The sequence below is a fragment of the Orcinus orca genome, chromosome 18 (assembly GCF_937001465.1).
Source record: "Orcinus orca chromosome 18, mOrcOrc1.1, whole genome shotgun sequence".
NCBI classification, from domain to species: Eukaryota; Metazoa; Chordata; class Mammalia; order Artiodactyla; family Delphinidae; genus Orcinus; species Orcinus orca.
The window spans coordinates 46,339,515-46,365,664 of NC_064576.1; the positions used below are offsets into that span (position 1 = coordinate 46,339,515).

General features: G+C 35.9%; 1 protein-coding gene across 2 annotated transcripts in view; it reads left to right on the forward strand.

The window, feature by feature from the left end:
- DIAPH3 (diaphanous related formin 3) overlaps positions 1-26,150 on the forward strand; it is a 546,165-nt gene that overhangs the window by 374,758 nt on the left and 145,257 nt on the right. For both annotated transcript variants that reach the window (XM_049700932.1, XM_049700933.1), the window contains one exon: positions 5,442-5,577. In XM_049700932.1, coding sequence (XP_049556889.1) covers positions 5,442-5,577 — 136 coding nt within the window. The remainder of the gene's footprint in view (positions 1-5,441; positions 5,578-26,150) is intronic.

A 26,150-nucleotide genomic window follows, 5' to 3' on the forward strand; every position in this document is an offset into this window, starting at 1 on the left:
AAAGTAGAAAATTCACATCTGGAAATTGTATGCTTTAATAAGTTTGAAAAATAAGCTACATGATATATTTTTTATCTATTACCTGTTCCTCTTACTCATTTCCCTCAAACAAGAAATAAGCTTTGATTCCCAAATATTTGCCTAACCTTTGTCCTCCACAATCCACCTTTCCTTTCCCATCTCCCTTATACATACATACACAGGTGCACATGCACACACACATACACACTTGTCTGTGAAACCACATGTCTTTTCTTTTTAATAGATCTTTATTGGAGTATAATTGCTTCACAATACTGTGTTAGTTTCTGTTGCACAACAAAGCTAATCAGCCATATGCATATACATGTCCCCATATCCCCTCCCTCTTAAGCCTCCCTCCGCTCCTCCCTCTCTCACCCTCTAGGTCATCACAAAGCACCGAGCTGAGCCTATCTCCCTGTGCTATGCTGCTGCTTCCCACCAGCCAACTATTTTCCATTCGGTAGTGTATATATGTCTATGCTACTCTCAGTTCGCTCCAGCTTCACCCTCCCACCCCATGTCCTCAAGTCCTTTTTCTATGTTTACCTCTTTATTGCTGCCTTACAACTAGGTTCATCAATACCATGTTTTATTGTTTGTTTGTTTTTTAGATTCCATATATATGTGTTAGCCTATGGTATTTGTTCTTCTCTCTCTGACTTACTTCACTCTGTGTGGCAGACTCTAGGTCCATCCACCTCACTACAAATAACTCAATTTCATTTCTTTTTATGGCTGAGTAATATTCCCTTGTATATATATATGCCACATCTTCTTTATCCATTCATCTGTCGATGGACACTTAGGTTGCTTCCATGTCCTGGCTATTGTAAATAGTGATTCAATGAACATTGTGGTACATGTCTCTTTTTGAATTATGGTTTTCTCAGGATATGTGCCCAGTACTAGGATTGCTGGGTCATATGGTAGTTCTATTTTTAGTTTTTTAAGGAACCTCCATAATGTTTTCCATAGTGGTTGTATCAATTTACATTCCCATCAACAGTGCAAGAGGGTTCCCTTTTCACCACACCCTTTCCAGCATTTATTGTTTCTAGATTTTTTGATAATGGCAATTCTGACCTGCATAGGTTGATACCTCATTGTAGTTTTGATTTGCATTTCTCTATTAATTAGTGATGTTGAACATCTTTTCATGTGCCTCTTGGCCAACTGTATGTCTTTGTTGGTGAAATGTCTATTTAGGTCTTCTGCCCATTTTTTAACTGGATTATTTGTTTTTTTGATATTGAGCTCCATGAGCTATTTGTATATTTTGGAGTTTAATCATTTGTCTCTTATTTCATTTGCAAATATTTTCTCCCATTCTGAGGGTTGTCTTTTTGTCTTGTTTTTGGTTTCCTTTGCTGTGCAAACGCTTTTAAGTTTAATTAAGTCCCATATGTTTATTTTTCTTTTTATTTCCATTACTCTAGGAGGTGGGTCAGAAAAGATCTTGCTGTGGTTTATGTCAAAGAGTGTTTTTCCTCTAAGAGTTTTATAGTGTCTGGTCTTACATTTAAGTCTTTAATCCATTTGGAGTTTATTTTTGTGTATGGTGTTATGTAGTGCTCTAATTTCATTCTTTTACGTGTAGCTGTCCAGTTTTCCCAGCACCACTTATTGAAGAGGCTGTCTTTTCTCCATTGTATGTTCTTGCCTCCTTTGTCATAGATTAGGTGCCCATATGTGCGTGGGTTTGTCTCTGGGCATTCTATGCTGTACCATTGATTTATATGTCTGTTTTTGTAGCAGTACCATTCTGTATTACTGTAGCTTTGTGGTATAGTTTGAAGTTGGGGAGCTTGATTCCTCCAGCTCCATTTTTCTTTCTCAAGATTGCTTTGGCTATTAGGGGTCTTTTGTGTATCCACACGAACTGTAAAATTTTTTGTTCTAATTTTATGAAGAATGCCATTAGTAGTTTGATAGGAATTGCATTGAATCTGTAGATTGCTTTGGGTAGTATAGTCATTTTCACAATATTGATTCTTCCAGTCCAAGAACATGGTATATTTCTCCATCTGTTTATGTCATCTTTGATTTCTTTCATCAGTGTTTTATAGTTTTCTGAGAACAAGTCTTTCGCCTCCTTAGGCAGGTTTATTCCTAGATATTGTATTCTTTTTGTTGTAATGGTAAATGGGAGTGTTTCCTTAATTTCACTTTCTGATTTTTCGTTGTTGGTGTATAGGAATGCCAGAGATTTTGTGCATTAATTTAGTATCCTGCAACCTTACCAAATTCATTGATTAGTTCTAGTAGTTTTCTGGTGTCATTTTTAGGATTTTCTATGTATAATATCATGTCATCGGCAAACAGTGATAGTCTTACTTCTTCTTTCCCAATTTGTATTCCTTTTATTTATTTTTCTTCTCTGATTGCCATGGCTCGGACTTCCAAAACGATGTTGAATAATAGTGGTGCGAGTGGACATCCTTGTCTTCTTCCTGATCTTAGAGGAAATGCTTTCAGTTTTTCACCATTGAGTATGATGCTTGTTTGTCATATATGACCTTTATTATATTGAGATAGGTTCCCTCTATGCCCACTTTCTGGAGAGTTTTTATCATAAATCGGTGTTGAATTTTGTCAAAAGCTTTTTCTGCATCTATTGAGATGATCATACGGTTTTTATTCCTTAATTTGTTAATGTGGTATATCACATTGATTGATTTGCATATATTGAAGAATCTTTGCATCCCTGGGATAAATCCCACTTGATCATGGTGTATGATCCTTTTAATGTGCTTTTTGCTAGTATTTTGTTCAGGATTTTTGCATCTATGTTCATCAGTGATATTGTTCTATAATTTTCTTTTTTTGTGATTTCTTTTTCTGGTTTTGCTATCAGTGATGGTGGCTTTGTAGAATGGATTTGGGAGTGTTTCTCCATCTGCAGTTTTTCGGAAGAGTTTGAGAAGGATCAGTGTTAGGTCTTCTCTAAAAGTTTGATAGAATTTGCCTGTGAAGCCTACTGGTCCTGGACTTTTGTTTGTTGGAAGATTTTTAATTATGGTTTCAATTTCATTACTTGTGATAGGTCTGCTTATATTTTCTAATTCTTCCTGCTTCAGTCTTAGGAAATTATACCTTTCTAAGAATTTGTCCATTTATTCGTGGTTGTCCATTTTATAGGTTGCCTTCACTTTTCCTAACTTATATTGACTTTTTAGCAGCTGTCGTCTTATAGCTGGTGCTTAACGTATGCTGCATCAATATGAAGCCACATGGTGGAAAAAAATATAAACTGTAGATAGCTTTCAAGTCTTGCTTCTGCCTCTTACTTTCATTGTAGTGAACAAGCACACAATCATTCTGAGTCAGAATGGAGGATGCAGATTCCATTTTGAGGAAAGGACGGATTGCATATTAAAATATGTATTATTACAGCTGGTATTTCATAGCTTAGCAATAATATTTAGTGTTACTATATGTCACGAACTGTGAAGAATCTGAGAATTTATCAAAGTTTCATGATTTCCATAGTTTCGTAGATGTTGGTAAAGACAAAAGACCATGGGGTCAGAAACAAAGAATGGTTTATTACAGCACTAGTCACAGCTAGAGTAAATATTTTCATAGATCACTGATCTCAGGTTCCCACAGGGCAATGTGAAGAGGGCTGGGTTTAATACCTACACACATAGTGCTTTTATTACTGGAAGGAAATCCTGAATTTAGGGAACCCAATCGTTTTTCAGAATTAGTAAGACTATTGGACCTTTGCTCCAGTTTATCATACTGGACAGAAAACAAATCCATTTGCTTAAGAGGTAGACACTACCTCTACCAAGAGTGTTCACTATATGAATATCTTTGAAAAAATAGTTTGGAACAAAGGTGCTTCATTAGTACTTGTATCTTAGAGTACTTAGTTTCGCACTCTCTTACTTGAAAGTCTTTAGTTGTTTCCTACTTCCTTGAAAGAAACTCTAACTCCCTATCTTGTTCTAGAAGATCCTAAATGATCAGGCCCCAGCATATCTTCTGACCTTATCTAACACCACCATACTGGCCTCTTTCTTCTCTCTCCAACCCACCAACAGCCTTTGCATTTGTGTTTTCCCAGATCATTATCTGGGTAGGTCCTTGACTTTGAGCTTGAATCAAATCAGAAAGGGAGGCCTTATCTGACCACCTAATGTAAGTTAACTGTCCAGGCATTCTATCACATCATTCTTTTAATTTTTTTTTGTAGTACTATATTTATTAAAGATTTTAATTGTTTATCATCTGTCTTTGCCTCCTGTCCCACCCTATCACACAGAATGTAAACTTGTTTTAGAACTATATCTCTATTTCCCAAGTCTTTAGGTTAGTACCATTTACTATTCAGTCTCTCAGTAAATGTTTATTGCATGGATGGATGAATGGATGAGTTTAATATTCCCTTTATTCTGTGCTTTTTATTCCTCCTTTTTTCTTTGCAATTTTCCTTTTATTGTTTTGATCAATAATACTTTATTTTGTTTTTTATTTTATTTCTAAAGAAAAACTTGCATTATCCCTAGGGTAAAGAAAAAAGAAGAATATTATAGTAAAGAAGAAATTAAAGCCTCCCCCCAAAATAACATGCCACCTACTTGCTAAAGTTTAATTATATACTTTTCTACTTAATTCTATTAGTGATAAACTAGCAATTAGATAACCTGTTTGGATTCATTGGTCCTGAGAATATGGTCTCCACAGGAGAGTGTAATATTATGCCATGCTGTTTGTTGGCACTTTGAAAAATCTGTGATTACCTGCTAATTCCCACAAATGCCACATGAGTGGCATTTCTTGATTTGCGTAAAAATTTAAAAAATAAGAAAGTAACTAATCACATATCTATTGAGATCTTCTTATGGTTCACATGTCATTATTGGTTTTGATGAACAGTCAGAGGGCCTGACTTTGAAATGCTAAATATTTCTTTAGTCATCCTTATGACACTTCTCTCTGTATGAAAGAAATTGTTAAATAATGGTTTGTAATATAAGGTAGCCATTACAAAATTTCAGCTCTTTTCTATCATTTCTTCCGTGATTATTTTTCTCGTACTCAATAGTTTAATTAGCAGAGGAGGTACGGGAGACTAATACGTATTCTAGACACTCTTTTGGAAGTATGTATAGGAAAACGGTTTTGATTTGTAAATTAAATGCTCTTTTATCTTTAGTTTCTGTCTTCCTTCTCTTAGTTGATTTCACTAACATGCAGGTGTTTTAAACATAACAGTTGTATTTTTACATACATAACACATTTAACAAAGGTTCATGTGCTAATATTTTAAAAGATTGTGTTACTAATATAAGAAGTAGCCATTACTTAAAGGACATTTAATCACAATTCTACAGATTAATAATTTTCCATTTTCTTTGTGGAATCCCTGTGGTTAATATTGATCATTTTCCAAAATTTGTTTGTAATAGCAAGCAATGAAGGACAATTTCAAAAAAAGAGAAGCAGAGGAAAAAGAAAAACGTGCCAGGATAGCCAAAGAATTGGCAGAGAAGGAAAGACTTGAACGCCAACGAAAGAAAAAGCGCCTATTAGAAATGAAGACTGGTGAGTACTATCAAATTTGCTATTTATACTGTATACACCAAGATTAATATGGGTTACTTTATCAGCAGTTTAATATACTTCTGTGAAAAAGGAAGACAAGATCGCTTATTTGTATAGCTAAACAGTAGAGCAACTTTAGTTGCTCTAACTTTAGTTGCTCTTTAGTTGCTCTAACTTTAGTTAGTAGCAACTTTAGTCCCCACTTTAGTTTACTAACAAGTAGTGTTTTAATTCTGATATTGGTCATAGGTGATTTTGGTCCTCTGGTGTACTGTTGTAGTTCCATTATATTAGCAGTTCTTTGGCAACTACTTAAATAACCAGTTCTTTGGCTACTACTTAAATAACCAATCTGCAAGAATTTATGTCAGTGAATAAATTAACTATAGGAAACTGTGGGAAATTCTCTGGGACAAGTAACCTGTTTTCTTTAACAAAATACTCTTAAGGAAGGGAAAAATATGATGGAGGGGAAACTTACTGATTAAAAGAGACTTAAAGAGACATATTGACTAATTGTAATAAATGAAACTTATATATACTCTGATCCAAACAAATGTAGAAAGAAGTAGTCTGAAAAATTTCAATACTTTATTTTTTCTTGTAGACGTGACAACATTGTTGTGAATATGTTTTAAAGTCTCTTTTAGAGACTTGTACTGAAAGTTTATAGATGAAAAGATATTATATCTGGGATTTCAGTCAAAATAGCCTAGCATGACTGGAAAGTAGGCAGGTGTATAGATGACACAAGATTGGCTGTAAATATTACGTGGTAAAGTTGGGTGATGGGTACTTGGAGGGTTGGATGTGTTCACTATACCATTTTCTCTACCTTTGTATTTTGAAATTTTATGTTTTTTTTTTTTAATTATTTTGTGTATTTATTTTTGGCTGCGTTGGGTCTCTGTTGCTGCGCACAGGCTTTCTCTAGTTTCTGCGAGTGGGGGCTGTTCTTCGTTGCAGTGCGGTGGCTTCTCTTGTTGTGGAGCACAGGCTCTAGGCACACGGGCTTCAGTAGTTGTGGTACATGAGCTCAGTAGTTGTGGCTCACGGGCTCTAGAGTGCAGGCTGAGTAGTTGTGGCGCACTGGCTTAGTTGCTGTGTGGCATGTGGGATCTTTCTGGACCAGGGATTGAACCTGCGTCCCCTGCATTGGCAGGTGGATTCTTATCCACTGTGCCACCAGGGCAGTTCCTGAAATTTTCTTTATTAAAATGTTCTTGGGGGCTTCTCTGGTGGTGCAGTGGTTGGGAGTCCTACTGCTGATGCAGGGCACACGGGTTCGTGCCCCGGTCTGGGAGGATCCCACATGCCGCGGAGCGGCTGGGCCCGTGAGCCATGGCCGCTGAGCCTGCGCGTCCGGAGCCTGTGCTCCGCAACGGGAGAGGCCACAACAGTGAGAGGCCCGCATACAGAAAAAAAAAAAAAAAAAAAAAAAGTTCTTGGAAAAAATTTAAAAGAAAACGTAGAAAAACTACGGTTTTACAGAGACGTATATGTATATTTTCTAAAGCTAAAAGTTACCACTAAGTTAGAAGCAAAAGAATTAAGTAAATTGTAGTTATATTTTTACCCTCTCAAAATTCTGTCTCTTCCACCTCCAAGCCACTAAGGATTGCAGAAAACTTTAATTAAAATCCATCAACTTCACTGCTCAATTACCATAGTTTACAACTCAGGGCTGCAAATTCACCTAAGGTTTCCCTGCGGTAAACCGAGATGCCTTTTTTGCCTTCTTTACTTTCACTTTTACAGGCATATTTTATCTTTAATAAAGCAAGCTGAGTATCTTAATGTATTGTACATGTTTCTTCTAGGGGAAAAAATTATCCAAGCACAATTTCTTGTTCACAGGAGTACATTTGAAATTCAGGAAGTGTTCTCAGAGGTATCTTAAAGTGTTAACAAAATGGAGATCAGGAAAACTTTTTTTTAAAAGAAAAACTGATTTTTAAAAGAAACTTCTGGACACCTTTTTAAAATAATGTATTACTGCCTAATTTACCAGACATTCTGATATTTGAACATTAGCTCATTTTGTGTTGGTTAACAAGTCATCTAGATGAGTTACTTGATGGCAGATTGGCTGTGTACTGTTTGTGGGTTTTACCTAGGGGTCTGTCACACAGAGCCTTTTTAGCAATCAGTCTGGAAAGTTGAAACCTGATAGGAAGCAAAAATTTTAATGAAACCTCACATCCAATGTAATCTTAATGTTTTCATTTAAATTTCTATTTCTCCTGAAGGAAGTTTTCATTTTTAAAAATAATTAAGTTTATTTTATTTTCCAATTTGAAAATAATATTTTCATGTTATAGAAAATCACCTAAAAAGTATTGGATCAAAGACCATTATCCATAATCCAAAGAATCACTGTTAATATTTTGACACATTTTTCCTTCAGTTTTAAAAGCTTGTACCTTTTAACAATGTGAGTTTAGTGTCTCACATTACCTTGCTGAACTTCCTGAATGTTTCATGTTTTACATGACTTGTGATTTTTAATTTGTAATTTGTAATATCTATGTCATTGCCTCCAGTGGATATACCATGTTGCATTAGTCAATGTGAGGTCATAGAACAATAGTTTTTTCCAACTTTTCAGTGTGATATTTATTTATTTATAACTAATTAAAAATATTTGTAATTATTAGAATATGGAATAGAAAAGGGTAAATATTTTTAAGACTTTTGGTGCATGTTACCAAATTGATTTCCAGAAGTATTATTCTAATTTCACCAACTTTTAACATTTAGTTAGTTTATGAATGTGTCTTAGTTGAGTATTCTCATTTTTTAAGGTTTTTGTTAATTTAATAGATTAAAAAGTTGTATTTTATTATCTTCAGTTGCATTTCTTTGAATATTACTGAATCTGGACATTTTTTCAGTGTTTATGGTGCATTTGTATATCCTCCTTGGTGAATTGTGTTGTCTTAGTCTTTTTCCTAATTGATTTATGTGTTAGTTTATTATGCATCAATATTTACCTTTTAAATAGATTTTCTGAATTTGGCTTTTTATTTTTATATCTTGACATGTGTTTCTTTTTATGTAATGTTTTATTATAATCGTTGTTTTTGTGATTTTTTTTTCTATCATCTTTAGGTTTAGAAAATCATCCCTTCAGCAATTTCATATTCTGCTTCAATCTTTTTTTAGTTTAAGTTATTCATAATACTATTCTCCATTTATTTGTAATTCTTTCTTAATCATTCATATATTTGATGTATAATTTTTAATTTACCAGGGTCTGTTTCTGAATTCTATCAAAACTGTTCTAAAATTTGACGATCAATTATGGCTAATAGCTGGTTTATTTTGTTTTCAGATAGGTAATTTTATGTTGAGGTTGTTACTTTTCTATTCTTAATTATTAAAATAAATTTGAATATTTTTGATTTTTCAAATAAATTTAAGGAAAGTTTTCTATTACATCTTTTGTAAATTGGAGCTCATCTTATTCGACCTATTGGATTATTTTATGAGATTTTTCTATACTATCTCTTCCCAAGCATGGTCTGGAAATTATCGTAGATGGGTTTCAAATAAATGTAAGGCTCTCACTTGATGGGAGCTCCCAAAGCCTTTATATGCAGAGATCCATATGTACCATACATTTTGACATTTTCCGGGAGCGTATTCTTCAAAGGATAGTCTGGCTAACATTGATTTATATAAACAATATTAAATAAATACTTTAATACTGTATATTATGTGAATATTTTAATAGATTTAATCAATCATTTGATAAAAGATCATACAGCATTTGATACAATAGAAAGCTATGATGCAGTTCTTTTGAAAATTTTGGAAATCAACTTTGAATTATTTTCCTGTACTGTAGAATTTTAAAGAATTTAGGGCTATATCCCAAATTTCGTAGCACCTAAATATATAATTTTCTCACCAAAGTAAAAGACCTCTTCTAAAATCCCAGTAAATGATGATTATTCTGAATGGTCTTTAATTTTCCTTTAACCATAACATGATTATTAGCATAGAAAAACAAAATATTCAGTCTCAGTATTAATGTAGTGGTTATAGCCAAGTAAGTCATATAAGAATCAAATATATTATTACTATTTGTTGATACCTTTTTTCATATTTAAAAATAGTACTGTTTTAAAAATAGTACAAATATGAAGTCACCTTTTTCTTTCCATATTAGATGTAGAACATGCTTTTCGTCAATACATTGTATTATTATGAAAAATATAATTGCAGTGGTCTTCCATTATTATTTTATCAGTATAGAAAAAATTAATAGCTAGGCCACTTTTGTTTCTTTTATTCATCAACAGTTTTTTTTTCCTATGTACTGTGATTGCAGTGGTAAGGATAAATAAGTTTTCTGCTGTGATGAAGTTTATAATTATAATGAGTGAATCAGACAACCACATATGTAAGATAATTTCAGATTATAAAAAGTTATGAGAAGTAAAGTAAGACAGGATAATGAGATGAAAATAGAGACTGGCTGTGTTGGTGTGTGCTGGAGATGAAATTTGGTCTTCAGAACTAAAGAGAATATTAATGTATATCAAACTTATTCATTTAAAATATTGGTTTTAAAACTCCTTATAAACTGATAGGATAACCGGTCTCCTGTATATTTACTATGCTATATATGCTAATAGTAGGCATTTTTTAAACATCTTATTGTGAGGATCAGCTAAAACTTTATATTATTTTTCTTTCTGGGTGTTATATTTTCATACAGAATATGGTATTGCTCTAATCTTTGTAGAAGTTGTTGCCCTGGCTTTCCTTTTTTCAAAAGAATGTAGAAGGGCAAATTGTTCAATTTATAGTAGTGTTTTGCCACCTCTCTGGACCAGGAACTTCTTGTTTTTTTCTTATTTCTGTATGTAGAACACATACCCCTGAATGATAGAGAAGGAGAAAAATCTTCACATAACCCTACCCTAAACCCACAGGAAGCTTCCTTCCGTATATTTTCATGACTAGTATTTTCACCATGCAAATAAGAACTGTGTTTTTTCACAGATGTACAAATTCTTGTACCATCACCCGAGGCAGTAGAGTAAATTCAATCCCTGCTTTTCTTATCCATCATAAATCACTACTTGCCCTTGGCAAGACAGCAAGCAACTATTTTCAAGTCTACTATTTATTATCACTATCATGTCAGAATGTTATTTTTGTTAGTAGAATGAAAATAAACATGGGATGGTGGGCTGTTTCCCTAAGAAGAAAAATGAAGCATTAAAAATCCTTTTGAGCAGCAAAACTAAGAAGCACAGCATCTTGTATTATGTAATGGCATTAAAAGGTCATTTGTCTCATTTTTGTTTTCTTTAAAAATGATGAGCCTGGAGGTCTCTTAAATATTCACATATGCAGTTGTGGTTATTTCTGTTGAATGATTTGGTATTACATTAAACAAACAAGCAAATTAACTACATTTTCATGATGTCCTTGTTTAATTGGCTGAATTTTGAATACATTCTCTGAGGTTGATGTTTAAATTTGAATTATTTTTATTTAGAAGATACTGAAAGTATTAAACATCTGATGTAGAAATTAAAGTGTAGACAGTGAAATTTATTTAAAGTGTGTAGCTATCCTTATGTGTGATCATTTCTAGTAAGACAAATAGTGATTTTATGTGATTATGTACAACTTTTTCAAAGCTGCACTTCTGTTTCTTAATCATGGAAATGAATAGGGTGTTTGATAATAGAATTCAAATATTATGCTTTAAGACTTCCTGAGTATGTAAGTTGATTCACTTAATTTTTAAATAGCACATCAGAATGGTCTTGAAATGGACCCAGTGTTGTATAATTATGTTTTGTGAAGGAAGTAAGTAAGAGCTTATTTAATGGAGCAATAAAAACTGTATGAGCAGCTTCTATATTTCAGTCTTTAGGTTACAATTTGTTTATTATTTATTAGACTTAAATGTCTCATTTGGTACAACTTCAGTCTATTAAATAAAGAGATAATTAGCTTTTAGAAATCTGTTGTTTACCTACATGGCCAAAACTGCTCCTTTGTTTTCCATTCTGCAATTTAGAATAACTAAGCAATTAGGCCTCCATTTTAGAGGAAGTACATATTACAGAAATACTACTTGGGAATGTCTCTGCCAGTCTCAAAGTTATGCAATTAATGTGTGTACTTGCTTTCAAAGGCTTGACAATTACCGTGTCCTCTACATATATCGTAAAACTTAGATTATTTTCCATAATTGCATACATTCTAGTTTTATAGAGTAGTGTTTTCAGTTTTTTAGCATCTTTTGGCCATTTATGCATATCAAACAGTTTTAATTATTTCTCTACTTAGAAGAATAAATAAATTAGATTGCATTGGCATTGATTATTTCTCTTTTCTTACCTTCATCTTTTAAGGAATAATAATAATAATAAAAGCAACAACACCCACTACTACTGCTATCATTACCACTACCACCACCATTTTATGTATCACATATTTGCCAGGCTCTGTATGTGTTCATTATTGCATGTAATAGTTGCAGTGATCTTAGAAGACTATTTTTATCAAAGAGTCAGTTAATTCCTTTTGTACATGGTCACAGTTTTAGCAAGAAGTGAAGCCAAGACTCATGTTTTCTGACCAGAGGTCATGTTTTTATTTTTAGTTCTTTAAATTTTTTTAATTGAACTATGGTTGATTTACAATATTGTGTTATTTCAGGTGTACAGCTTTAGATTCTTTTTCATGATAGGTTAATACAAGATATTGAATATAGTTCCCTGTGCTATACAGTAAATCCTTATTATTTATCTATTTTATATATAGTGGTGTGTAGCTGTTAGTTCCATAATGTTAATTTATCCCTCCCCCTTCTCCTTTCCCCTGTGGTAACGATAAGTTTGTTTTCTATGTCTGTGAGTTTGTTTCTGTTTTGTAAATAAGTTGATTTATATTATTTTTTTAGATTTCATCTCTAAGTGATATACTTTTCTCTCTCCATCTGACTTACTTCACTTAATGTGATAGTCCCAGAAGTCGTATTTTAACTATTGTGCTGTTATTCCTTTACCACTGATGACTTAACCATAATGCAGAAAATAGGGACCAAAACAATTTTGGTAATTGGTGACTGGCACTAGACTATACCTATGTATTGTATACGTTTGTTGAGAATTGTCTTCCCTTAAAACCTGTGAGAGGGACAACTATCTCTTTAGTGCCATATCAATGGTTTTAAACTAGATAGCCTCTTCCTCTGTCTTGGGAAGTTTTGAGAGAATTGCCAAATTAGGAATGCTTCCCAAATGCTTCAGATTCTACTTTGATTCTTCTGCTTATCCAAAGATTTGTATATCCCAATGCCTAGAACTAGCACCTCCCTGCCCCACTTTTTCTTTTTAATTTTTTTATTGAAGTATACATGATTTACAAGAGGTTTAATTTTTTTTAATTTTTATTTTATATTGGAGTATAGTTGATTTATAATGTTGTGTTAGTTTCAGGTGTACAACAAGGTGATTCAGTTATACATATACATATATCCATTATTTTTCAGATTCTTTTCCCATATAGGTTATTACAGAATATTGACTAGAGCTCCCTGTGCCATACAGTAGGTCCTTGTTGATTATCTATTTTATATACGGTAGTGTGTATATATAATCCCAAATTACTAATTTATCCCTCCCCCCACCCCACATTTCCCCTTTGTAACCATAGCTTGTTTTTGAAGTCTGTGAGTCTGTTTCGATTTTGTAAATAAGTTCATTTGTATCTTTTTCTTTTTGAATTTTATTTTATTTATTTTTTTACATAGTAGGTTCTTATTAGTTATCTATTTTATACATATTAGTGTATATATGTCAATCCCAATCTCCCAATTTATCCCCCCACCCTCACCCCACTTTCCCCCCTTTGCATCCATACATTTGTTCTCTACATCTTTGACTCTATTTCTGCCTTGCAAACTGGTTCATCTGTACCGTTTTTCTAGATTCCACATACATGCATTAATATATTTGTTTTTCTCTTTCTGAGTTACTTCACTCTGTATGACAGTCTCTAGGTCCATCCACGTCTCTGCAAATGATCCAATTTCGTTCCTTTTTATGGCTGAGTAATATTCCATTGTATATATATACCACATCTTCTTTATCCATTCATCTGTCAATGGGCATTTAGGTTGCTTCCATGACCTGGCTATTGTAAATAGTGCTGCAGTGAACATTGGGGCACGTGTGTCTTTTTGAATTATGGTTTTCTCTGGGTATATGCCCAGTAGTGGGATTGCTGGGTCATATGGTAATTCTATTTTTAGCTTTTTAAAGAACCTCCATACTGTTCTCCATAGTGGCTGTATCAATTTACATTCCCACCAACAGTGCAAGAGGGTTCCCTTTTCTCCAAACCCTCTCCAGCATTTGTTGTTTGTAGATTTTCTGATGATGCCCATTCTGACCAGTGTGAGGTGATACCTCATTGTAGTTTTGATTTGCATTTCTCTAATAATTAGTGACGTTGAGCATATTTTCATACGCCTCTTAGCCATCTGTATGTCTTCTTTGGAGAAATGTCTGTTTAGGTCTTCTGCCCCACCCTGCCCCTCTTGAAGGAGGGATTTTTCAATAGTCTAAATAGTTCTGGGCGCAGAGCTCAACAGCTCTGAAAGGGGTGAAACTGTCTTCAGTATTTTCACTGTTTGACCCACGTTAGAAGTTAAGGACCCAGGGAACTTGCAGTATAGTATTTTTGAAAGGGCACAAACACCTTAGTGTGCTTTACTGGAGCACAAATGCCCTGAGACACCCCGTCTCCACCCCCCATCTCTACCATGTGACATTTTCTTTTTCTGATGGTATTAAGAGACTGAGACCCCATGAATAGTATCAAGGGGTGTCTGGTGGGAGACTTTTCCTAGAGAGTCTCACTAGTAGTTATACAGGTTTTCATTTGTGTGCAGGAGTCTCTCACTGGAAAACACAGCTTCAATTTGTGGAAACTCATTTAGAGAATAGCTTTTGTGTGCACTCATAGATGGCTTCTCTGTGTAGCTGTGCAAGGCTCCCATACCATTTTGTCTCCTTCCAAAATGCCCCAGAGAAGAGAAATTAGGAGAGGAGGCTCTCAGACTTCTCTAGCACAACATATCTTGAAACCTTGATTCTTTTTTTTTTTTTTTAACTTTGAGCTATGTGTGTAGTTCTTTGTTAAACATCATTATGGTACATCCTCACACTGATTGGTTTACTGCTCATCCAATATTTAAAAACCAGGGCTTCCCTGGTGGCGCAGTGGTGGAGAGTCCGCCTGCCGATGCAGGGGACACGGGTTCGTGCCCCGGTCCGGGAAGATCCCACATGCCGCGGAGCGGCTAGGCCCGTGAGCCATGGCCGCTGAGCCTGTGCGTCCGGAGCCTGTGCTCCGCAACGGGAGAGGCCACAACAGTGAGAGGCCCTCGTACCGCAAAAAATAAATAAATGAATAAAAATCATTTGCATTGCCCTTTTTATGAATATTATATAATATTAACTACATGCCAAGTAGAAAATAGACTCCGTTTTTTGTTGTTTAGGTTTGTTTTGGAGTGAGAGATTAAATGCCAATCATCGGGGGAAAATCATTTAAATCTTTATAGCACAGATTTCTTTTACGAATTTTACCAAAGAAATCTTTATATTAACATCACTTATTCATAAATTTTTGTGTTACTAAGCCTAGATTCACCCTGTTTATATTCTAGGCAGAAATCATATCAGTCAGTAATTCTGATCTTATTACAATATGGAGATGCTATAACTTTGATAACATCAGTTACACTTATTGTACTATAATTGAGAACTCAATCACAGTAGCATCTTCTTTGTGTATAACATTGAGTACTCCTTAGATAACTGTCTCCCTAATCAGTAGTTATTTACACAGTGTACACTTTCCAAGCCAGTGGATTGTTGTCACCATGAGCCCTTCCAAGTCAGATTGCCAGTTCTGAGTGGAATTATTATTTGTATTTGATGGGAAGTTGTTCTCTTCAATTTCAGAGATAGACATTGAATGTTATCTTATTTCAGACATAATCACAAATCTCTTTGTCTTTTAACAGACTTATCTTGTTTCTGTAATCTAATGTATTCCCTTTAAACATTTTTTAAACCTCTGTTTTTAGCATTTACCCTGAGAAACAGAGGCCTCCATAAACCTCCAATTGTTTTAGATCCATAGAAGATAGACTTTTGAACCTGGTTGTTACCTTAATAGAGTCCAACCCAACACTTTACACTATATATACACACACACACATATATATATGCACATATGTATGTACATACATATGTATACACGTATATGTATGTATATGTGTGTATGTATATACATACGTGTGTGTGTGTGTAATATATATATATACACACACACACGTACCAGGGATGGTATAAATTTTACCTTTTTTCCAATTGTTATATATATGTGTGTGTGTGTGTGTGTGTGTGTGTGTGTGTGTATGCTAGTCAAAAAAACTATAGCAAACAATCAGACAAAATTGCAACCAAAACAGAATTTCTTAGGTCCTTCAAGCAGTTAAATATGTCTACATCCCCTTTTATAATTCAAAAATGCAGGATGCTCTGAAAACCAAAATTTTTAAAGTAACTTTAGTGTCCAAACTGATCTGATGCCAAATCTGACCTGAACTGATAAGAGGTTCCATCAAATGTGAATATTCATGCTGCAGAAATAATAAAATTTTTAATTAGAGGATGCTGCTCTAAGTTGCTCTGGGTGTATTATGATTTTACGGCATATACACCTTTTTGACCTTTCTGCAGTCTGAAAAACTTCAATTCTGAAATATCTGACTGAAGAGGTTACAGATAAGAGACCATGAACTTGAAATTCTCAGTGACTGTCCTCTGTCTCTGTTGAACTGGTTATACTATCCAGTGTACCTCTGGCATAGTTATTCCTACTTCTCTGAATTTATTTCTGATGTTCTCTCTCCCATAAATACCTTTTCTCTAATTCTTAACTGACTGAATCTAACAAAATGTGATTTAACAATTCTTGCATTCTCCAAAAAGTCTTCTCCTAACATTTGCTCTTGATAATAGTCTATTTTTTATAAACCATTATAGACTTGCCATATAAATTATGTGTAGAATATTTGGTTATCCTCATTTTATTTGCTTTAGTCCTGTGCTTCTAATAGTTTGTGCATTTTTCAAGAATATGGCCTTATGCGTTCTTCTCGTAGGACTTAGCACACTGTGTGCACATAGTAAATACCATGGAAGGCAGTCAGAAGATTTGCCAAACAAATGATACATATTTAATTGGCTGAAAGACATCTCTTCCATTTTGTGTTCAGTTGAGCATATTGTTATTTATATGTAAAGTAAAAATGTAGATCAAACTACAGCCCTTGAGCCAAATCAGCCTGCACCTCTTTTTATAAGTAAAGTTTTGTTGGAAAATAGACACACTCATTTCTTTACCTATTGTCTGTGGCTGCCTTTTTGCTACAAGTGCAGAGTTGAGTAATTGGGACACAGACCATTTGTCCCATATTTGCTATCTGGTCCTTTACAGAAGAAGTTTGCCAACTCCTAATATAAATAATCTACAGAGACTATTCTTTTGAGTTTTATGACACAGAGTAAAAAAATTGTTCTGTTAACTTTTTTCTTATCTTCCTATAGCCAAAGCATGCATTTGCAAAATGGCTGATCTGTGTTGCAAAACGAGGATCTAGTAGTTAAATGAGTAAAAATATTGACACAAATCATGGTAATTGTTAGGGAAAACTTAATCTTTCAACACATTTCCAACAGCAGAAAAATTACCTGACTTTTAGATTCTGTTAATTTGAAATGGAAAGTTGTGCACTTGAACTTTTGAAATGCTAACAAGAGCCTGGGCTGTCAATTGTTCCAGTAACCAACCTAGCACAACCATTGTGCTCCTATCCTTTTATCCCAACTTTTGTCCCCAGTATTTCTGTACTATTGTTTGTATATCTTTTGAGATGAAAATATCAATGTGTCAAAAGGTCATAGGGGGAGCCAGCTTTTTCTTTATTAATAGGCTGTCTCTTTTCTCTTCCTATTTTTGGTCATTTTGACATTAAATCCTTAAAGTTGAAGGAAATCCATTCAGTGGTGTTGAACTTGGTCATGAAGGTTGCTCAAAGTCTGAAGTGATTATCTTGCTGAGTAAAAGAGGAACTCAATAGTATTTGGCTTTTGATGGTAAATAAGTATACCCTAGGGCAGACTGGGAAAATTAAGCAGAGAAATTGAATATTTATGTGTTACTTGAAAGTGGTATAAATAGGCATTAGTGTTTAGATGAAATTAGACATTATTTTGTGATAGGATTTTAAAATATTGTTTCCTGAATAGCTTCCTTCCTCAGGTACCCAATGTTCTTCAAGAAAATTAGAAGCAGCATGATATTAACGAAGTCAACATCGAGGGCAGCCTTAACACAGGAGAGGATGCCCCAAGGCAGGAAGAATTTGACAGACTAGTGTAATACAGAAAACAGATGACTGACTGTTTTTGGAACAAGCAACTCTTGGGAGACATTACTGGCTAGAATAAATTGTGTCACCATAGAACTGTCACCAGTAATCATCATTAATGGGTAAAAGTGACAGTAATTTTAGTAATATAATCCTTTGAATGTTCATTTTTAAACTATTAGTGGTATTCATGCAGCAACTCTTGCAAAGTGGAAACATTTTTTGTCAAATTAGTGTTGAGTCAGAGGCTCCATCACTAACTTTCAAGAGGGTTGTGTAAAGGAAATACAGCATTAGGAGGCTGGATAGTTTCCCTCCAAAGCCATTCCCACTCTGATTCTTTGACTTGCCGTTAGTTCTAAGCTTCTAAATGTGCAACAGTTCCTCTTTTTTAAGTTAACTCAGAATAGCCTTCAAATGTCATAAAGTCAAGAAGATTGGTGAACAAAAGGGACTCTCTGTATTCAAAAGCTAAGAATTAAGAAAAAGGGGGTTTTTCTATTGCACTTCAGATATATTTTATAACTATTGATTGTGTTAGTGCTGAATTGCAGTTATTAGCTCGTTTCCAGTGGATATTCTCAATGCTAATTAGATTATATTTTCTGTTGGTTTCATGAGTGAATAAAAGTACTTTCTTTTCATTTTCTTTGCCCTCCATTATTTATTTTAAATGGAACAATGTTAAGCTCTCAAAAAAACATGGCAACTTTTGATAGTAGTCGCTCACTATTTCTTGTTTGCGTGGAGTATTTTTATTAGATAGATATTAAATCAGTAAGTAAATAAATAGATCTATTAAATGTTTTAATAGATGATTCTACCATTTTGCTGTGCCTCTATCATTATCCTCTGATTTCAACTTTGGTAGATGAAAATATCATTTATGATCATTGGAAGCACCTTTCATCCTTGCAAGAAAGACCCTAATGTTGCTCACCTTCCCTGTAGACTGCAGCCCTTGGAGAACTTTTCCATGGGATGCTCAAGGAACTTGGTCCAAGGAAACATGGGGTTGGGGTTATACTGTGTCCTAACTGATTTTCCCATTTCACTTTTCTGTGCCCAGCATTGCAGTCTGAGGAAGTGATGTTTCCTAAATCATCTGCTGGGATTGAACATAAAATGGCTTCATGTTATATTTGGAGGCATAGTAGGGAGTTTATGAACTATTTCTTCTCTGCCTGGAAAATTAGAAGAGCCCAAATGACATCAAGCTTTGTTCAGAACTACTGCACTCATGTCATAAGGGAGAGCTTGGGAAGGAGTGTTGTTTTTCCAATCTTTCCTCCTCCCGGGGAGGAAATTCCCATTTTATGTTTGGCACCATCCTATTCCTAAAGCAGTGCACTTTGGTGGAATAGAAATGGAATACCAACTCAGTTGCCATCTATCAACTTTAAAAAGAGAAAGGTAAGAAGAGAAGGGAGAAATATCTGCAACAGTGTTTACATTGTTAGAATCTGAGGAACTCTTCAAGGTAGAAAAATTTCCATCTGAGAATTACAGCTTAGCTAAGGGAGGCCTGTGTGTGTGTGCATGCTTTTAGCCTTCTCCAATCTGAGGTCAGTTAATTATGAAAATAAAAATCAAAAAATTTGAGAATTTGTTGTATTCCTCCTAAAAACTTATCAGAGGCCTCTTTGGAGTAAAAGGTTTATCTCATTTCACTAATTAGATATTTATCTTCTATAAAATGTGAAAAAAGAAGAAAATGACATGAAACATTTGCTATAGTTATTTGGAAAGATACTTCAATTAATGTTCTGATTTAGCTATAAAAAATCTGCTTCTTTATACATGAAAATCAAACATACTATTATTTCTCAAGAAATCTCACAAAAATAAAATTCTTTCATACAAAATTAGTCATGTTTAAAAAAACAATAAACCTTTCAAAGTGAGTTTCTATTTCTTATATAGTATCTTTCCCTAGCAGGTATTCAATAAGCACTTTTAAAATATTTATGGAATTCATGGCTGCAGGACAAAAATTCCTCAATTGTACATATTCTATTTGAGCAGACTCACTTAAAGGTAAATTGGCCCAGTCCTAGGATGAGATATGACATCTGTCATGTTTGTTTTGTTTTGTTGCTTTTATAGTATTGGTAGCAAATAGGTATTTCAGTCAAGAGAACAAATCCATGTGTAATATTTCTATAGATGTAATAGAAATATTACACGCAAAGATGTAATATTTCTATAAATACAGTTTAATTTCTGACTCTGAACCACCAGCCTGCCTAATGGTAAACAACTTAGTCAATTCTCTGTCTCTGTGTGTTTTAGCTCAGTAATTCCAGTGTAGAATTCAGTTATTCATGTTTGAAATTCCCTGCCAAGCTCTCTCCCTAAAGGGGACCCCAAGCTTGAAAGTCGGCTTGGGGTACACATCTAAGAATGTGCATTCTTCTTGGTTCTGTTCTGTCTGGGCCCAGAACACCCTCCCTACTTCCACATAATTTCTCCTGCCTGCTTTTGGTAAAGGTGATGTCTGTTTTGCTCTTGAGTGGTGATGCCGGAGATCTGTCAGATTGCTCATAGATACCTACCTCCTTTGCTCCCTGACATTGGTGATTCTCAGGAGTATATCCGCGTTCTTTGGTTGGACTTTCTCTCTAACTTCCTTTCTCCCCAGCCAGTGCCCATAGGGAGTTCCTGTGTTCCTCCCACAGCTCTCAAGTCCTAGGGGGGCTTCTGCAGCCCTCTTGTGCCTAGACTTGTTCCCGGGCCACCTCTTGGGAGCACATGGTGCATCCGCACGATGCTTCCCTGGATCCGCCGCTCTCCCAGATCTGCTCGTTGGACACAAAATGCTTCCACTCTTGGATTCCACTCTCTGTGACTCCATGGGAAATTCTGCCCTTTAGTCCCATATCCTTCTGGAATGAGGAGCAGTGTGCTGGGATCCTATGCTGCATGGACTCTCCTCATTTTCTAGTCTCTCTCCCAGCAGATGGGGGCATCTTTTTCATTTATAACCCAAGTATGGGGACTTCCCTGGTAGTCCAGTGGTTAAGACTCCACGCTTCCAATGCAAGGGGTGTGGGTTTGATCCCTGGTCAGGGAACTAAGATCCCGTGTGCCACGTGACCAAAAAAAAAAAAAACACCCAAGTATGTGGTTTGCATCCTCCCTTATGTGGATAGGCCCTATATTTTAAAGGTCCTTTTGGCTTCCACATTATGGTGGAAGAAGGGAGGTGGGCTGACATCTGAGCAGTAGTGGTCAGACCTCTACTCGTACTTAGAAATCCAGAATCTTGAATTAGGTGGATACCAAGTGAACACAAACTGAAATAAGTCAGGGCTTCCACTGAGCCTTCTAATAAGCCTTGGAATCCACTGGGCTAAATTAAGACACAGAGGCATCAAATTCATATTTGGACAGCAGTAAACAGTGTAGCAGGCCTGGAATGATCGTTGAGTAGCGCTGTGGGGAAAGACGAAGCTAAATTGGAAGACTGGGGAGTGTGCTGTTTTGGGTTTCTGCTTCATCCTCCAAGGGAATTGTCTTCTTTTAGAGAGATGGATCTCATGGCAAAAAGGCAGATGGATGAGTATATGTAGAGGGAGTAGAAAGACTGAGACCAGTTAGGAATCTGTTGCAATTTTGCAGGAGTTAAATGCCAAAGGCCCAAACTAGAATGTACTGAAAACGGGAAGACAAGATAGATTGGAAAGGCAGTTAGAGGTAGTACCAATAGGCCTGTGTCGCTGATTGTGTGTGGGGAGGCAGGGAGAAACTTCCACGACAGGGTGGATTATGCCTATACTAGCTTTAGGACACATTGAGTTTGCATCTCCAATTTAAAGCCTTTTTATTTGGGGGGTAATTTTACCTGAAAGGGACTGGCATAGATTATGAAACACAACAACTGCACATAAATGTTAGCTTCTTTCTTAGAGGAAAGAAACAAACTTCTTTGTTAACAAAGACAGTTTAGGTGTTTTAGTAACTACACTAACCAAGAACATTTAAAAACAAATCATGTTAGATCATAAGGATAAGCTGGGGGCACCCTTCCCCTGGAGTCTGACAGAGGCTTGGGATGCCGGTAAAGTAAGACAGAGAATATGTCCCATTCTCCCCTTTGAAGGAAAATGGGTCACTCCTCCTCCTTCCACTTCAGCTGGTATCAGCTCAGATATTCAGTTCCAAGGCTCTGGGATTCTCAGTATTAAAATTTGTTTTCTTGTTTATTTACCTGGCATATGCGATGTTTCAGTATTTTGTGATTTTTTTAAAGCATTAATCACACCTTATCTAGCATAACAAAAGGCATTCCTAAGGTTCCTGTGTGATTTGCTCTTGTGGTTTTAAATTTCTGACCAAAAATTTATAAAAATTGGCAGTGGAGTGCCTTCCTTCATTAACAGAATTATTACTGTAATGGTGAAAAATATCCTTCCTATCAAAATGTTGCCTTCATTTAACAAATATTTATTGAACACATATTATGTCACGGCACTATAAAATGAGCAAACATCCCTGCCACTTGAGGGCTTGTATCCTGGTGGAGAAGACAGTGTTTAAGATAAATATACTATAGTGTTAGAAGTCAGTAAGTTCTGAGGAGAATAAAATAGAGCAGGGTCGTGGGGACTGGAAGCGTGGGAAGGAGTAACATTTTATATAGGGTAGTTTTTTTAATTTGCCCCAGTTCACCATGTTGTGGACAGTGCTGTTATCCCCTTGGACTATGAGCAGCCTGGTACAGTGCTGAGTGGCCCAGCCTAGTGGTCAGCGTGACCAGGTTTGCAGACCAGGTAGCTTCCCAGAACAGAAGTCTTCTCATCCATAAAATAAGGTTCCTTTGGCCTCTGAAATCTCATTTATATTCTGCAAATTAATTTTTAAGTAAAAAAACGAACCTTGTTAGAGCCCAGGCAATCAAACTTAGTTTAGTTCTCCACTCACTCATTCTACAACACTGTCCTCTATTAAAATACAAACTCTATTATGGTAAGACTCTTTCCATTTGGCAGTAAATAGGAGTCTTCTCTCCATGTGCAGTGTATTGTTTTTTTTTTTTTTTGCTTCCCATTTGGTTATAGGACAAATGTATTTGAAAGTTAACCTGTTTCGAATGTTTTCTCCACATTTTTGATCAGTAAAAGAGAGACCTGAGTTTAGAAAAAGTTACTGATATGGGGAACTTAGGGAAATACGTATGTATGCAGATATGTATGTATGTATGTATGTATATGGACAAATCTTTTCAGTAATGAATTGTCTCATGTCAATTACTAGTTTGCTTCTATGCTATCTTAATTTTCTGAATGGAACGTGGTTAGTATGTATGTAGAACAGAAATGAAAATGCCATTTATTATAGAACCGGTTGACCTTTTTACAGATTGACAACTTCTCATCTTCCCTGACATATACTCAATCAGCACTTCAGTCTATTAAGAGCAGAACTCATTAACATGCATAAACTAGCAGCCTGATCTAGTTATAATGCATCTTTAATGTGTGACTTATACAGCATAGTGTAGGTCCTCAGTCTTGTAATAAAACGTAGAGTAGCCTCCAGTGATCAACAAGGTTCCGAGATCAATTTAACCTGGGTAAAACCTTTATCCATAAAAACTGTCATTAGGAATGACTAACATTTCACTAATTAGCTCACCATTTACAACCCATAAGCTTCTCACAGATGGTGAATGTTTATAAACACCCACAGATGTGTGCACAGCTGACTCCCAGTTATCCGCAGGAGTAGGGGACATAGATAATTTAGATTCGCTTACAATGCAAACCCCTCATTTTAGCTAGTTTCAAGCTCCTTTCTCTTTGGACTTTTTACCACAGCTGTTAATGAAGTAGCAAATTAACTAATCTTATTTCAGCTTCTCCTCTTACTGATGCATATACCCCCTGGTGAAAGCACTAATATGTACAAATGTGATCACAAGATGGCTGGCAAGAGGATGAAAATGGGAAGTTCACGCTTAGATGAATATATGGAGCATGGAAAATCATCATATACGTTTGTAGCTGTGTGTCTAGTAAGAGGTTTCAAGTTGTGAAAGCACAGCAAGGCTCCCATTTCAACAATGTTATACCTAAACTCCCAGAAATAGAAGAGAATATCTTCTTAAATTTGAGAAAAAGGAAAGGACACCATTTCCCTTTCCCATCAGGCAGTCTGATCCTGTGTTAATTGTTTCTTTTCCAATAACTCTGTAATTTGGTCTCAAGTTTTCATTGTAACCTAAGCCTCTTTATTGTCTGGTGCTGAATTAAGATGAGGAGATGTAAATATGATAAGTTGAGTACCATGAAGTTATTTATTTTCTTCAGTCTAAAGAGTCTTAGATCTTGCTCTTCTCTTGTAGGTTCTTAATCTGAAACTTTTCTTCATTCTCCTTTGTGCACTGGGCTGTATTTTACTTGTCCAAGCAGTTTAAAGGCATTGTTTGATTGAGCACACCCAGAGTCAGGAGTCATGTGGAGATAACTGAGGTCCACAGACCATTTACAGCAGTGCTCCCCAACCTTTCTGGCACCAGGGACCAGTTTCATGGAAGACAGTTTTTCCACGGAAGGGGGGTGGGGGGATGGTTTCAGGATGATTCAGGCGTACTACATTTATTGTGCACTTTATTTCTATTATTATTACACTGTAATATATAATGAAATAGTTATACAACTCACCATAATGCAGTCAGTGGGAGCCCTGAGCTTGTTTTCCTGCAACTAGATGGTCCCATCTGGAGGTGATGGGAGAGAGTGACACCCGAAGTCTGTTGCTTATGTCTAGTCTACTCCATAAGATGCAGCTTAATTGTCACTTGCCACTCACTGATAGGGTTTTGATATGAGTCTGCAGCTCTAAGGAGAGAGGAGAGGGTTGCCACTCACTGATAGGGTTTTGATATGAGTCTGCAGGCAATTGATTTATTATGGTCTCTGTGCAGTCAAACCTCTCTGCTAATGATAATCTGTATTTGCAGCTGCTCCCCAGCGCTAGCATCACCGCCTCAGCTCCACCTCAGGTCATCAGGCATTAGATTCTCATAAGGAGCACACCACCTAGATCCCTCACATGAGCAGTTTACAATAGGGTTTATGCTCCTATGAGAATCTAATTCTGCCGCTGACCTGACAGGAGGCGGAGCTCAGGCGGTAATGTGAGCAATGGGGAGCGGCTGTAAATACAGATGAAGCTTCTCTCACTCGCCCTCGGCTCACCTCCTGCTGTGCGGCCCGGTTCCTAACAGACCATGGACTGGTAGCGGTCCGTGGCCCAGGGGTTGGGGACCCCAGATTTACAGAATAAGCTGTAAAGGGCAACCATTTTGCTTCCCAGTGACCTGCAGGATATGTACCATGTCTTCAGGCTGAGATATTCATAAGTTAATACAAGCTGTTTCCCAGAGTTTCCTTACTCAAGAAACATTGCTTTATTTTAGCTTATTGAAGAGGAAAATTAACCATTCCATAACAGCATGTTAGAAATATCCAAAGGAGTTTAAAGAAGAAATTTTATAAATTTTATAATTTTATAATTTATAGAATTAGTGTCAAGAACATGAATGGCAAAAGAACGTGGCACCGGCATCGAGGAAAGAAATGTTGCCCCACTGGAGCTTTCCAGTAGATCTGTAATGTTTCAGATAAAAGATACATTAGTTTTTGTTGTTTTTTCATTGGGGAGAATTTGTAAGTGCTAACAGGTTCTATAGGAAACTTATTGGATATTTCCCCAGTGAGAAAAGAGACTGGGAACTCAGTGCTTTGAGATAGAGAGATCCTTCTACGTATACCTGTCTTCAACAGCTGCCATCTGACTTTAACAGGTGGTGCCTTTCACTGACATAAGGAACACCAGGACAAGATGAAGTTTGGGGGAAATGGTGATGAAGTATCTGTAGGACACCTGAGTTACCATGTCTAGTGAATGATTGGGTATGGTCTAGGGTGCCCAACTCACCCCAGTTTGCCTGAGCCTTTCCCAGTTTTAGCACTGTAAGCCCTGTATTCCAGGAAACCCCTTAGTCTTTGGCAAATGGGGATTGTTGGTCACTGTAGCCAGAGCTCAGGAGTAGAGCTTGTGCTCTGGTGATGGAAACTTGGAG